At 39.8% G+C, this 15,188-nt stretch overlaps 1 protein-coding gene across 1 annotated transcript in view; it reads left to right on the top strand.

Annotated features, from left to right (window-relative positions):
• Nucleotides 1-15,188, top strand: part of LOC121441872 (putative Polycomb group protein ASXL3) — a 147,948-nt gene that overhangs the window by 47,831 nt on the left and 84,929 nt on the right. The window contains exon 5 of the mRNA XM_041643204.1: nt 6,723-6,844. Coding sequence (XP_041499138.1) covers nt 6,723-6,844 — 122 coding nt within the window. The remainder of the gene's footprint in view (nt 1-6,722; nt 6,845-15,188) is intronic.

Here is a 15,188-nt window from a genome sequence, read left to right as displayed (position 1 = left end):
GATGGGTACAGGGAGGGAAGGATACAGATAGGAAACACAAAAGCATACTTAATCAAAAATGTCATGATGGCATCTAACACATAATATGGTGAGTTGAACAAAGATAAGTCATAACCCCACAATTGAATCATGGGCATTTTTGTATGTTTTTTAAAAACTCTTTGTTCTTCATTGTTTGAGAATGGTCTACAGTTCTAATTTCAGATTATCATATCAAGCAACTTAATTCTATTCAGATAAAACAAATGTCATATGTGTTCTCTCAATTTTCAATCCTATTATACATACATACATATATTCATACATACATATGTACATAAATGTAGCTATGTCATAAACACAGCAGCAAAGCTGTTTTGGAGAACAGAGGGAACTAGATGGAAGGATAAAAAGGGACTATGGAAGGAAAAAAGGGAGGGGAGGGGATTGAAGGGGATCTGCTCAATGTATAGTGCATATATATGACAATGTAAAAGTTATATGACTGAACTAGTGATAAATAAACAAGAAAGCCCAGCCCACTTTGGAGTATTAATGAGCCCTAATGGGTAGCCATAGTGTTGTCCCCAGTCCTCTGATATGATGTCCATTCATTGTGAAGTTTTTCAGCTTTTAGATCATAGTAGTGGTGTTTCTATAGGAATCTGTTGGTGTTTGAGAGCATCATCTGTGATTATTTTAGGAAACTAATAGGGAGAATTAGAAGAAAATTAATAGAAATGAAAGTGGTTGAAGTCCATACCTTTTTTCTTGGGAGGCGCTTGAAGTAGAGCTCTCTCAAATAGCTGTTGCCTACGTGGGTGGCTTAGTGGGGTACACAGCAGTGAACAGAATGAAAAGGCTTTATGGCAGTGCCTGAGTACTATCCACGCCCTGGCATGCACTGTGGTCTGTGCCTACACGGCCCTTGCCATTTTATGTAGCTTAATGACTTTTAGCTTTGACTTTGAAATCTTGTTTTTATTTCCTTATGCAAGAACCATAAAATTGTGGCTTTTCTCTTAAAGTAAGACAATGAGTAAGGTGACACAGAGAAATATATCTATGCTTATTCCCATCCATGTAACTCCCCGCCTCTTTTTGTTGGGCGGGGGGGATATCCTTTAAGTTTGCTTTCCTGTTTATCTTAACTGACTTTAGAATAGATGTATGTTTTAATTTTTCCTAATTTTAAGAACTTCTATGTATGCTTTTCCATAATACAAACTACATCTGTTTTTCTCCTTTCTTCAGTTCTTGATAAAGGCAGTAATTAAAACTTAACTTCAATGATAGATACTTTAAATTAATTTAATGAAAGTCAGATTTAAAAATCCAATGTAATGAGCATAGAACAGCTTTTCTTTGCGCATAAGTCCTGAGTTGCTTAGCCTGGGGCTGCTGGGGCAAGAGCGTATCCCATCACTGCAGAGACAATCAGTAGTATATCCACTAACTTTTGAGAACATAGGTTAGAAGAAAGCATGGCTTCTGCAGAGACATTTAGGGGAGCTTTTGGAGAAACTGTTTGAGTTTGATCTTTTAAGGTAAATTTACAAGACTGTGTGATGGGGATGACTCCTTGGGAGGGATCCAGGGAGAGCCAGTGCGACAAACAGCAGGTGTTTGTGCTCCAGTATTGTCAAATGCCTTCTTTGGCTACATTGGATGTGGTAGGAGTTGTAGAAGCCAGCAAAATATGAGACTAGAAATACATCAGAAATAAACGCAGATCGATCACATCTACTTTTTGATTTTTCCCTAATTTGTACCTTGAGTTGAAGACTAAAGCTACATTCATGGGACATTTGTTCTTCTGCCAGGGATCTGCCAAGTGGATTAGGAGAGGAGCTTCATGGTACTATTACACTTTAACCACGTGCAAGTTGTATGACATCAATGATTGCAATAGCATGTTCAAGGTAAATGGAATAAAAAAGAGGCCAGACAACAACTTGGAGACACCTAGAGAAAAAGACCAGTTTGCTGAGACACTGTCACCTTGTTTCTGGTCATTAAGAATCCTTCATGGCTGCCTATAACGTTTGCTCTCAGCCATTTTGAGTGAGTGAGTCACTTGTGTGTGAAGTGATAGCTAAGAGGCAAGTTTAAAACTAGAATATTAATTTAAACTATGCTTTCAGTTTGCCTTATTTGGAAAGACAAGCAAAATGTGGGATGCAATGGTATTGCTGTGCCTTTTAAGAAATACTGAACACCAACTCAGCCAGCAAAAATTCACATTCTTATTTGTTTCTTTATTTTCATTTTTTAAAAGGAAAAAAATACTACCTTTTTTCATTATACATACCAATCCAAGTTCCCACTCCCTCCACTCCTCTCATTCCCTCCACCTACTCTCCCACCCCACTCCCATCCAATCCTCAGAGAGGGTAAGGCACATTGCCTTGGGGAAGGCCCAAGGCCCTCCCTACTATATATAGGCTGAACAAGATATCATCCAAAGAGACTAGGTTCCCAAAAAGCCAGTACAAACAGTAGGGATGAATCCTGGTGCCACTGCCAGTGACCCCTCAGTCAGCCCCAGTCATGCAACTGTCAACCACATTCAGAAAGCCTAGTTTGGTCCTAAGCTGGTTTCCTTCCCAGTCTGGCTGGAGTTGTTGAGCTCCCATTTGCTCAGGTAGACTATTTCAGTGGGTGAACCCACCATCATGTTCTTGACCTCTTTGCTCATATTCTCACTCCTCCCACTCTTCAGCTGGACTTTGGGAGCTCAGTCATTCCAGTGCTCCCATGTGGGTCTTTGCCTCTGTTTCCATCAGTTGCTGGATGAAGGTTCTATGTACATCCTTGTTTTTGTTTTTGTGTTTTCAGTGTGTTCATCTATTTCATCTATGAGAAGGACAGACTATCTTTTTCAAACTTTTGTGGGTTTTTAATATGCAAAGATCTGTCATTAATTCTGTGATTATACTGACATAGTTTAATAGTAAAGAAAAATCCCAGCTCTCATTCTGTCTTAAATTCCAAGAGGATATCAGGTTCTAGGCTGCATGTCAAGGTTTGATATTTATTGGATAAATCATTTGTCCCCATTGTTGGATTTCCTGGCTCCTGTTGTAATTTCACTTACAGGGAATTTCCTCTGACCTCTCCTCTAACATTAATTTATCTTCAGGTTCTATTTCACAAATCAAACTCCACCTCTTAGATGAACACTCAGACCTCCAATTATTTATTTATCACATCTATTCTTAAGACAGCTGTACAATAAGTGTAAAAAAGTAAAAGCCTTGTGTTTTTTTCAGAATATGAGTCTGTATAACCTGTTTCCTCGGCGGATGGGGTATTTTCCATTCTGCTAACCTTCTGTCATATGTTTGGCAAAAGAATGAAGAAATTAACTCAGGTGCTCATAGTAAACTTTAGGTTTACATTTGTCAGCACTTTACAATAATACAGGTTCACCCCACCGCTTGGGATGTAGGTTTACACCTATCCCCAATGCCAAGGCACAGTCGTTTATAGATTTTATTGTTAAGTGCATTTCCTTTCCCCATTTTAATAGTGTATTTTTTTATCCAAAGTAGATATTTGGAGAAAACCATTTTGACCCAGGGAATCATGTCCAGATCAATGGGAGATGTGAGGGGGCTGTAGCTGAAACAGGTGCTACCCTGCATTTTGAAGGAAGGGTAAAGAGAAAGCTAGTAATGTGGACTCCGAAAAGGCCCAGTTTGAGAACGCACGTCATGGTATTTATAGGGCCCGACCCCACCCCCAACACAATCTCTTTCATTTTGGGCTCTGCATTGAACATCCTCTTGTAAATGGCTGTAAATAACTGCAAATGAACACAGGACAACAACAGAGCTGAGACATACTCGTTGACCCTAAAGTAGATTTCCTGATATTCGGGACATCCCAGGTCAGAGGGCAAGAAGGAGGATAGTAACAGCCACAGCTGCTCTCTTCCGGAAGGACACACAGGTGCACTCTGTTTTCACAGCACTTAGATGATGAAAAGGATGCTAAAGTTTAGGGGCATTTAGTCAGAACTTGTTACTGTTTGATCCCACTGCATTGAAGTTTACGTCTGGAAGACTGACGATTCTGGGCCAGCGAGATGGTTCACTAGTAAAGACATGGATTAGTAAGTCTGAGGACCTGGGTTGGATCTCTAGGACCCACCTGGTAGGAGAGAATTGACTCTTGCAAGTTGTCCTGTGACCTCCACACAAAGACTGTAAGACACTTGCACAATATACGTATAGACAAAGTAAAACAAGAAAGATTTTATAGTTTTTTTTAAAGACTTACTAGCAAAAGTATTTCCTAAACAAATTGATAGTAAATTTGAATTTATATGTTCATTGCACTAAAGCAATTTCATTTATTCTGTGAGGTTCTCATTACCTGCATTTTGCATTTGGTTCTCCATTAATCCAGTCAGTAAATGTTCAGTTTCCTGAGTGGAGATGGCACCCAGAATGTAGCAGCCATAAAGCATATTTGCTGATGCCTACTTTACTTTGAGCTGGACTTTTATAATGTCCATGGCAGTTAGTTGGTCCAACTAGGATGACATATCCTGTCTACCACCTCTCTGTCACCTCCTTCGTTGGCCACACATTGTAGAGGCTTCAGAATATTATGTATGGATATTTTAAGTGTGATCTGATAGGTATCTATGGGTAAAGAAATGTTGGTGAAGTGTCAGCAACCATACCAGTGCAGTAGTCATTTCAAGGAAAGCAGCCTGGTATCCGGTGTTTACTCAGGATGTGTTATAATGGAGTCGTTACTAGAACATCCAGTCTGTCTTCGTGAAAACTGTCATACTGTATCAAGCAAAATAAAGCCGTCTGATCTGTAATTTAAAGACTTCTGTCTCTATATGTACATCCAAATCTCTCTCTCTCTCTCTCTCTCTCTCTCTCTCTCTCTCTCTCTCACATGTGAATGTGCATGTATGTGAGCACTTGCCTGAAGAGTTCAGAAAGGGCCATCAGACCCCATAGAATTGGAATTATCCACAGTTGCACTCCAACCCTCACAGGTACTGGGAACCAAGCCTCTGTGCTGTAGAAGAACTTTAAAAAGCCCATTTAACACTGAGCCACCTTTCCAAAAGCATATACCAAAATGTGATTGCTTTAGTGCTTCCTGGGTAAGGTATTCCCCAACTCAGTAGCCTAATCCTGTAAACCTGATTGACTTTCTACTTAGTAATCCAACATCATGCAGCTAAATTATAATTCTTAAAATGTGGATTTTCTGCATCAGATCTTTGCTTTGGGAGGCAGGACTTTTGGTATCAAGCAGTCAGCAATAGGACTGGGCTAGCCTGGGATCCCAGGTATGAGCTCATGGGACTGGTTTAGCCTGGGGTCTCAGGTATGAGCTCACTATCTTTAACAGTGTATGCCTTTCTTTGCTTTTCTGAGCTCTAGTTTTCTCTTTGCCCTATATGGAAATGACACATTTTTCTTATAACAAACAAACTCTAAGAACTAACTGAGCTCCCATATGAAAAGTTTCTCGAAATGTAATTAGCAGTAATTAACATATTTTGCTAAATATGTTCATTTTGGCTTCCTAATTACTTTCTTTATTAAAACAAAACTCAATTAACTCTGGTTTCAGCAAAACTTTTCAATTAATTACATGTTCAATTCTAGGTAGGATATGTTAGTCTTTCAAAAGCAAATCTTATGTAAAGCGTGTATCCATTTTGCACTACAATAACTATTTTTCCTTCTACTGAGGGTATATGCTGTTTATTGATAACTAAACAGTCTTTATTCTGTAGTTTTCTTAAAAAGTCTGTTCCACACCTCCTCCCTCAAGTTGCCACCATTGGGAAAATAGTCTTGACTTTTCTTTTACCCGGTGCCCTTAAAAAGCCTTGTTTTGAGTTTTGACAATATGTTCTCGAGTTATTTTCTTCCCTGCAACTTCCTCTTGCCTCCTGCTTTTGACATATGCCTCCATTCTGCCACCTACCCTGCCACTTCCCCATTTTGCTTCTGCTAATCTCGCCCCTTCCTCTAGTCCATGGATAGCGGACTCCTGCCCAGACCCTCCCACATGGAGGACGGCTGAAGGAAGAGCTCCCAAACAAATAGTTCACAGAGCAGTGGGCCCTGTATGTTCCACGATCACCCACTTCAGAAGGACACAAGTTACCAATAACAGTGTTAAGAGAGAAAATTCCCTATCTGGGATAGGCCAAGCGAAGGCCTGGACCGAACAAAGATGGGCAGAACTCATTGTTATCTGCAGAGGGTAAATTGAATTGATAGTAAGCATCATGGATCTTATCCCATAAAAAGAGAAGCACAGCCTGAACCACCATGGATTCTCCAGGGGGCGGCTATTGGGCAGAAGAATGAGAGTTTTAATCTGTAGACCTGAGTTTGCTTAAAACAATTTCTCTCACTGAGATGTTTCCATTGTAGGATCTGCATATGAAGATAGATTTAGGGCCCATTGACCACCACATTGTAAGGCAGGTACGTGGCTGTGTGTATGTCCTGACAAAGCCACAATTGCCAGTGGGAACCAGAGCCCGGCTGCCTAAGCAGTTAAGTGGAACTGTGGCCACCGTTACTAAACGATCCCTTCTATTTGAATCCAGATATGTCTCCTCGTACTGTGCTATTTTGCTGTATTTTAAGTATCCATTTTCAACCAGAGAAAGCTCCAAGTGAGTTAATTACAGTGGGTGTAAAAAAGGAATTCAAATTAGTAATATCATTATCTCTCTCTGCTTCTAGTGTGTACGAAGCAGGTAGCGGATGAAGTATCTTCCACTCGAGACTGCAGCCTTACGAACACGGCGGTGCAGAGCAAGCTGGTGTCTTCCTTCCAGCAGCACACCAAAAAGGCTCTGAAACAGGTAAGAGGCCATCTTCTGTGCGTAGCCCTTCAGTTCTGCCCACAGAAGGTTATGGTTGTGGTGCAGACGAAATAAGGTAATCAGGAACCTAAAATCAGGAAGTAACAGAAGTTCTCTGGATTTGGCTATTTCTGTAATATTAAATCTAATAACCTTACTATATATTAAAAATTAGGTGAGGATTGGACTAAGAACTCTGATATAAAACAGATAAAACGGAATAGAAAATGTTTTTGGAGTCATGTATGAATGTGTGTGTGTGTGTGTGTGTGTGTGTGTGTGTGTGTGATTTATAGTAAATCTAGTTGGGCTCATAATTATGTTATATAATTTGGAAATTATATTTGTTTATGATCATCCCGTTTAGTTAGCCATTGCCACAGTAAGGGGTATTATTTGATACTGGATGGAGTCTCATCTGTTTATCATGGAAACTCCCTTACCTTGGTGGCCTTGACCTGTATGGCCTATGCTTTGATGGTGGTAGAGGTAGTGGCTGTGATACTGGTTTCTGGACACTCACGCAGCCTGGTTTAAATCACTTTTGTTCTGAGAATCTGGAAAACCCAGTTTCCTCTCTGAATCACTTATGTCCCATCAAAACTGGGAGCAGTGAGAGTACTTTTCCCATAGATTGAGCTGAGGAATAGTCAAGATGATGTGTAGGAAGCTGTGATGGAGCGTGGTTGTCCCAGGATCCCCACTGGGTGAGTGTCAGCTGCTGTCCCACACCGGCAAGTGCTTAACTGCGAGGAGAAAGAAAGGAACCATGGTTAGGTAGGCTGTGCAGTGGTGGTTACACTGGGTGTGTGAGCCAGGGTTAGATAGGCTGTGCAGTTGTGGTTACACTGAGTGTGTAAGCTATGGTTAGATAGGATGTGCAGTGGTGGTTACACTGAGTGTGTAAGCCATGGTTAGGTAGGCTGTGCAGTAGTGGTTACACTGAGTGTGTAAGCTTCATCCTGCTCTCCTGCCCAACTGTGTTTAATGCACTCCTCCTGCAGTTCCACCAAGTCAGGAACAGAGTTCCTGTTCCTGTAATGTGTGTATAACTAGGAAAAGAGAAACCGTGTTTTCCAAAACCAACAGACAGCTTTTTCCTTGATGTTCTTGTAGCTTCTTTCTCCTTTTCCTCATCTTCCTGTCCTCCCCAGTGTGGTTGTTTTTGTTGTTGTTGTTAAGATGAAAATGGAATTTGAAATGAAATGTATGCCCTGGCAATGCTGAAACATGCATGGGTAGCCTGTATATGACGGGTTCTGTTGAACTTGAACTTGTCCATATTGGGTTTCATGGTCTAAGTTGATGAGGAAAACTGACCATGTCTCTTCCTCAAGAGGGCACCAGATCTCAGAGCTGGCTGTGAGCCACCATGTGGTTGCTGGGAATTGAACTCAGACCTTTGAAAGATCAGGCAGAGCTCTTAACTGCCAAGCCAAAGACAGACTCTCCTATTCACACTTGGCTAGTCTTCAGCTCTCAGCAACCCCACTACTCCTGCTGATATTCCACATGGGGCTGGCCATACCAGCTAATATTTACTTGTAGACTGGGGATGCTTCTGCTACCTTCTCTGCTTCAAAGAAGGAAATACAGGAAGAAATAAAAACTGAGCATTTTAATACTGAGTTACGTTGCTTTTCTATTCTCTATTAATTATTGAAATTATGGTCTTCCAATTCATATTTAAGGTTCTGACAGTATTTTTCCTTCAGACAGCTAATCTTCTTGGGGTAACTTTTCATTCATATCATGAATACTATGAGACATTTTTCAGATGCCGTAGAGAAAAACTGTGATCAGCATTGATATCCCTTTTTAATTTGTGAAATAAAGGATAGAGTTGGTAGGCAAGCCCAAGCAAATGCCCATTCAAGCAGCAAATAGGAAATAGCATGTAGGCAATAAAATACTAAACAGCACAAAACAAAGAGTGCAAAATTGGACACTTGTGGTTGTGGCATTTAAGAAACATAAATTGGATCATAAATGAAACGTGTGAATCCAAAGTGGTCTGGAGGATGTGCACACTGTGAGTCCTGCTGGGGATGAGTGGGAAGAGAATGAATCAGATATCTGGAGTGTTTAGTGTCATTTTCCCTCACTTCCATTGTTTCAGCTTCATGTCATTTGAATTTTTTACAGTTATTGATGGTGTACAATTTTGACTTAGCGGTGTTGTTGCTGGTTACTCTTTCTTCCTTTCTTTTTTCTTTCCCTTTTTTGAAGAAGATTATGTGTTCATGAGAAGCACAACTTGCTTATAGTTTAAACTTTGTCTTTAGAAGTGTGTGTATGAGTTTTTCAATTATAGGAAAGAATTGTTTATTTCTATCTTAGAACGTCTATCTTATAATCAAGTAGCAAATTAGCAACGAAGTAGCTATGGTTCAATATAGGTCAGATATGCTAATGTCCCATTAAAACTAATTTGTATTTAAATAACATTCCAAAAAAAAAAAAACTCCCCGGGCAGAATTTTACTGAGATCCCTGCAATTGCTGAATGCCTTAACACGGCATTTAAAACTTGATTGAACTTACAGCACTTACATTGTAACCTCAGACAATATGCACTTTTCATTTACTTTAGACAGTTGAAAGATTATAGAATTTTTATCCATGTCTACAGTGTGAACATGTACAAATGTGTCTGAACACAATTCCATGCATGTCAATATATGTTCCATGTGTTTGTATACAATCACAAATCATAATCATAGCATGGAAGACAGCTAAATCACTTTAGTGATGATTGTGTGAACTGCTGTTTACATTATTACTTACCCTTTGAAGTATGCAAACAGTTGTGAGCCCATTTTGATTTTTCTTTGTTGCTGTTGTTTGAGAGAGGGTCTCATATAGCCCAAACTGGTCTTGAACTTAGCATATGCCCTTGAACACCCAATTCTCCTACTTCCACATCCTATGTGTATCACCATCCCCAGCCATATACCTGCTTTTCAGATAAACCAAGGTCCAGAGAAGTAACCTAAGTTGTTCAAGACCATCACATCTCTATAACTCTCAGAGACAATATTTGAATCTAAAAGTGCAGTTTCAAATTCTATCCTCATCATCAATATTTCCTATCAACATATGGTGTGCCATTGGGCAGGTACTGTTTTTGAAACTATCTATGGAAATATCCATACTTCAATTTATGTATTGCATCAGAAGAGCAACACAGTGGGGTCATTAGGAATAGCATTTCTGCAAACAGACTGAACTGCCTATGTTTGAGTACCTGCACGTAGTGATGGCCCGCACTCGGCTATATTAGAAACTACAAATTTATGAAAAATTCTCATTCTTGCCCTCCCATGGTTAAACATCTTTGAAGCTCCAGTTAGTATTTTTCCCGAGCTTTATGAGAAACCCAGGTGCCAGGGGACTTCCTCCATCAGCACACATATGCACCAATGAACAGTCTGAATCCTCAGAGGACCCCAGCTTCATTATAATGTCATTTGCATTATGATTTCAGCCTTCTCGTAGGCTTTTCGAAAGGATAATGGGATAAAATGCCCTAAAATAGAGAATCTGATCTACCATAACTAGGGAGAGAAGATCACCTTATCCCCATGAATGTCAACCCACTTCATAAATATTTATACAAACTTAACAAAAAGTCCCACACTACAGAACCCAATGTGTTGCTAGTGCCCTTTTGGGTCAGCATGCCCAGTAGGTCTTTGGGTATATGAATGTACTGTGCTTTGCTTAATAAGCCTCTTCTTAAAGTGTGTGTGTGCTCTAATTCAATAGATCTCTAATGCAAGGAAGTAGTTGAAAACAAATTCCTGCGAGCCCAGAAGCCTTTACATCACAAATGTATAAATCAATAACTAAAACAAAACTCTTGCAAGCAAAGCCATACACAGTGTCCCAGGTCTAAGCTCCTCACTGTTTGATACAGGATGCCATTTTAACAAGCAAGTTTTCTGACCTCAAACTGCTGATCACAATGTAATTGTAGGTTGGACCGTATAGAAGGTAGAGAGCCTTGGCTATTGCATAACCTTTTTTCATTGTTCCAAGATATCTAATTCCTTTTACCTTCAAATTATCATGGGGTTAGTGAATGTGATGGACGTAATTGCATGGATACCGTTTTATTCCCCTACAGTTTTGTTGTTATTACTCCGTGTAAGCATTCTCAGAGTCCTCCACTATGACCTGGTTTCCTGTTTCCGCTCTGCTGTGGTATTTGGTTTGTAAGATTCTTAGACACTGCGGAATGATTAGATTTCTCAAAGAAGCTAAGCAAGATTATATTTTGGAATCTTAACCAGCAAAGGACCATGATCGGACGAATGAGAAGAGGGTGCACTGTATTCTGGCATGGTGTGGAAATGCCAGTCACCATGTGTTGTCTCTGTTAACCTGACCTCCCTCGCTCTCTTAGGATGGTAGAAGCTGCAGACCCTCCATCCTTGTGCCATGGCAGAGCAGATACAGTGCTGGTATTTTGCTGTGTTATGGTGGCAGCAGTGGTTTGCTATCACCAATCACAATGCTTGCTGTTGTGCCCAGCACAGACAGCTGTTCCCAGGTGCGCATTTCTAGTTATTTTAGTGTTAGCATTCATTGCCTGTGAGACTTTCAGATTTTCAATAAAAGGGCTTACTGCATTCTGCGCATTCTTAAGTTACATTGTTGGTCTTGTTTCTCTATTAAAATCCAGTCAACATTCATTGTTTACAGTGCCAAGTCAACACAAAATCTTCTGCTATTCAGTTTTATTTCATTTACTCCCATTAGAGTAGACATGACAGTGGTTTTCTTTCTTCCTTCCTTCCTTCCTTCCTTTCTTTCCTTTCTTTCTTTCTTTCTTTCCTTTTCTCTTTCCTTTTCTTTCATCTTTCTTTTTTCTTAAGCATTATCTAGAAATCTTTCTATCAAAAATGAAATGTTTATCTAAAATTGTTTTCTTTTATTTTCTAAAAAAAACACTATATTTCTGTAAAGAAAGTATATTCAGCTAGCAGTTTCCCTTCTCTTTCACAGAAAGACACAACTAACTTGAAGTGAGTGCTGAGTTATTTCTCCTTTGTTCAGAGACATTTTTAATTAATTTTATATTTGTATGCATGGCTGTTTTCCCTACATTGTATGTGCTCCAATTGTATGCCTGGCACCCCTGAAATCCAGCAGAAGGCATCAGATACCCTGTAATTGGAGTTACAGATGGTTGTGAGCCACCATGTGGATCCTGGGAATTGAACCTGAGTCTCCTGAAAAAGTAGCAAGTGGTCTTCACCAGTGATTCATTTCTTTGGCCTGAGAGCTCACATCCTGAACCAAAAGTGTGAAACAAAGAAAGTCACCTAGCCATACTGGGGGTTTCCAGTGGCACAATTCTTTGAACACAGTTGCACCATTGAAGCCTCCCCAAATGGTGTCACCAGATGTTGACTGTGTGTTCAGATGTCCACTAGGGTCAGTTCTCATTCAAACCTCTGCACCTCCTATCATGGACACTGGAAAATGTACAGCTTTGTATGGGTGACCATGTCAGAGGTTCTAGACTCCCCATCTGCTTATTAATTTAGATCTTAGCTTTGCTTCCTTCTGGGTTTAAAATGATTGGATGTAGAGTTGTTCACTCCAACAATCTATTTGCATTTCAGAATAGAGGTTAGCCTGACAATTAAAGGTACCTCAGTGGCCTTGTACTCCTAAAATGAATGTAGACTAATGTGGAAGACTGAGTAGTTAATGCTGAGGTCAGAGTCAGTATAGATGAATAACTAGGGCCACCACTGGCCTACAGGAGAATAAAACAGTGTCCCCAAGATGGCACAATGGAAAAACATTTTCTCTCTTTTAGGGGACACTTGTATGCACCCCCCCCCCATAGGAATCAAAAACAGGTTTTCCTTATCCCTTTTTTTAAATCTGTCACATAGATGTATTTTTAAGTTAAGGAAAATCCATTCTAAGGAAAATATTCTATTATATCTTTATGCTAGGACTCTTCATACACACACACACACGCACACACACACGTACATATAAACACACATACACATGTATGTGTATCAAAAACTCTAAGGGACGGGTACTATGAAAAAAGCACTCCTAGTTTGAAAGAAAACCAGTAAGAACTAAGAACCCAGAGGAGTCAGTGGTAGGAGTCTGGATGTGTTTAACTTTCCTTGGTATACAGGCAAGTTCATGGTACGTAGTAGATGGCACATATTGTGGTCTGTAGTTACCTTTTTTTTTTAAAAAAAAAAGAACACATTATTCATAAACATGAAAACAGACCTAAAAAATTAGATTTGAGTCAGACATGATTAGTGGGGTGGGGGCATTGAAAGTCTGAGGACAGACTGGGAAATGTGGTCACACCTTGTATCAAAAAAAAAAAAAAGTACAAAAGGCTGAAATGTGGCTTCATTGTTTGAGTACTTGCATAGAGTGTGTAAGGCCCTGGGCTTAATCCCATTACTAATAGAAATAAGCAAGCAAGGATTAGATTTGCTGAATCAGCTGCTGGCCCTCTAGGGGGTGTATGGGCACGTGCTAACCTCAGCTTCTTTCTCTGCTCTCTCTGTCCTCCCCACACCGCCAGTGCTCACTGTCTCCCCTGCTCTCCTCTGTCCTCCCCACACCGCCACTGCTCACTGTCTCCTCTGTCCTTCCCACACTGCCAGTGCTCACTGTCTCCCCTGCTCTCCTCTGTCCTCCCCCACACCACTAGTGCTCAGGGTCTTCCTCCACCAAGGGCCCAGGTACCTGGTAGGCAGGAAGCATGTCTAAATTCCCTTACTAAGAGATATCTGGGTATCAGAGGGCTCTCAATGGAAACAGCATTGTTTTGTCTTCTATTAATGTTAGGGTGTATGTGTAGGGTGCGCAGGCACCCTCATTATGTTGTATGAATAGTGTGCCCTGGAAAGAGTTGAACAGGACAGTTGCTGTTGGAGTCTAAAGAGATGCATTGTTGTTTGTGACATCAGGACCCCCCTTTACAACCAGATGCCACAGAAAACAGACACCATCCCTTCAATCCCTTTTTTGTTGTCTACCCTCTGGGTGCTGTTTGAAATTTAAAATAATGTGTGTTGAATATTGTGTGTGTGTGTGTGTGTGTGTGTGTGTGTGTGTGTGTGTGTTTCCAGGGGCATGTGCCTATGTGCATGCATATCAAGGCCAGAGGAGGATGCTAGGGGTCTTCCTCTACTGCTATCTGCTTTATTCTCTATCACACAGTAATGGTGTGTGGCTGTGTATGGCTTTTACATGGGTGTTTGAGGATTCAAACTCAGGTCTTTACTCTTGCATAATAAGTACTCCTAGTCACTAAGCCATCTCTCCAGCCCCAGTACTTGTTTTGCAAGGGCATAGCAAAGAACTATGTATGCTTCTCATGTACTTAAAATTATTTTGTTTTTTATGTTATGGATGTACTTTGCGTTTCCTAGAGTACTGAGTGGGGCATTTCATCATCTTTAAAAATATTGTTTTGGGAGGTATTGTTTAAGCTTACATGTTTATGAAATGTCATTTGAATAAACACCATGTTAGTTTTTCTTTATCCCACCTGACAGTAATTCACAGTAGCCATAGCTTTTATTCTCGTATTCCATCTGCCATGGTTTCTATCCAGTTAAATCTTTGGCTGTAGAATTCATTTAGCTCTAGAAACTAAAGGTGTAAATTTTTCTATGTTTTTATTATTACTGATCACAGATTATAAAAGAAGCATAGCATCTTTGACTTTCCGTACAGAGATCTAGGCAATTAGTTAGTTGATTTTTTAATAGTTAATCAACATTTTCCATAATATAATCCCCTAACATGACATGCACACACACAGAGGGTATTTTTAGAAAGTTAATATTTCTCTAAGAGAATTTGAAATTGATACCTTTACTCATAGAGATTCATTGCTATATTTACTGGCCACCATTATTCTCTTATGGAGATTGCCACTGTGGGTGAAAAAGACTTCAATTGTAATTGGAAGCACTGATTTTCCTAATTCTTTTGTATTGTTAGGCTAATGTCTGTAGAGTGCTTGGCATGCTTATATAAATGATAAGAAAGATTTATGGAAGTATGTTATAAAATTTATGTCCAATTATATACACAGCTTGAAGAAAGAGTAAATCCTTAAATACTTTATAGCACACTTGGCCTCATTAAATCTATTATTGACAGCAGGCTAGGTGAAATGAATGGCTAATATGAATTTTTGTATCTCAGGTTCCTCAACAGTGCCTGGGATGTCACAGAAACTATAAATATAAGAATCCTAGGGGGTAATCATTAGTAAATACATCATTTATAATAAATTCTCCAGCTCTCCTTCTGTATGTGGCTTTAAATCTTAT

This window comes from Microtus oregoni, unplaced genomic scaffold (genome assembly GCF_018167655.1).
Source record: "Microtus oregoni isolate MIOR12 unplaced genomic scaffold, Mior012 000082F_ref0000272, whole genome shotgun sequence".
Classification (NCBI taxonomy): domain Eukaryota; kingdom Metazoa; phylum Chordata; class Mammalia; order Rodentia; family Cricetidae; genus Microtus; species Microtus oregoni.
The sequence above is the reverse complement of the archived record's forward strand: the minus strand, read 5'-3'. Positions and strand labels throughout refer to the sequence as shown.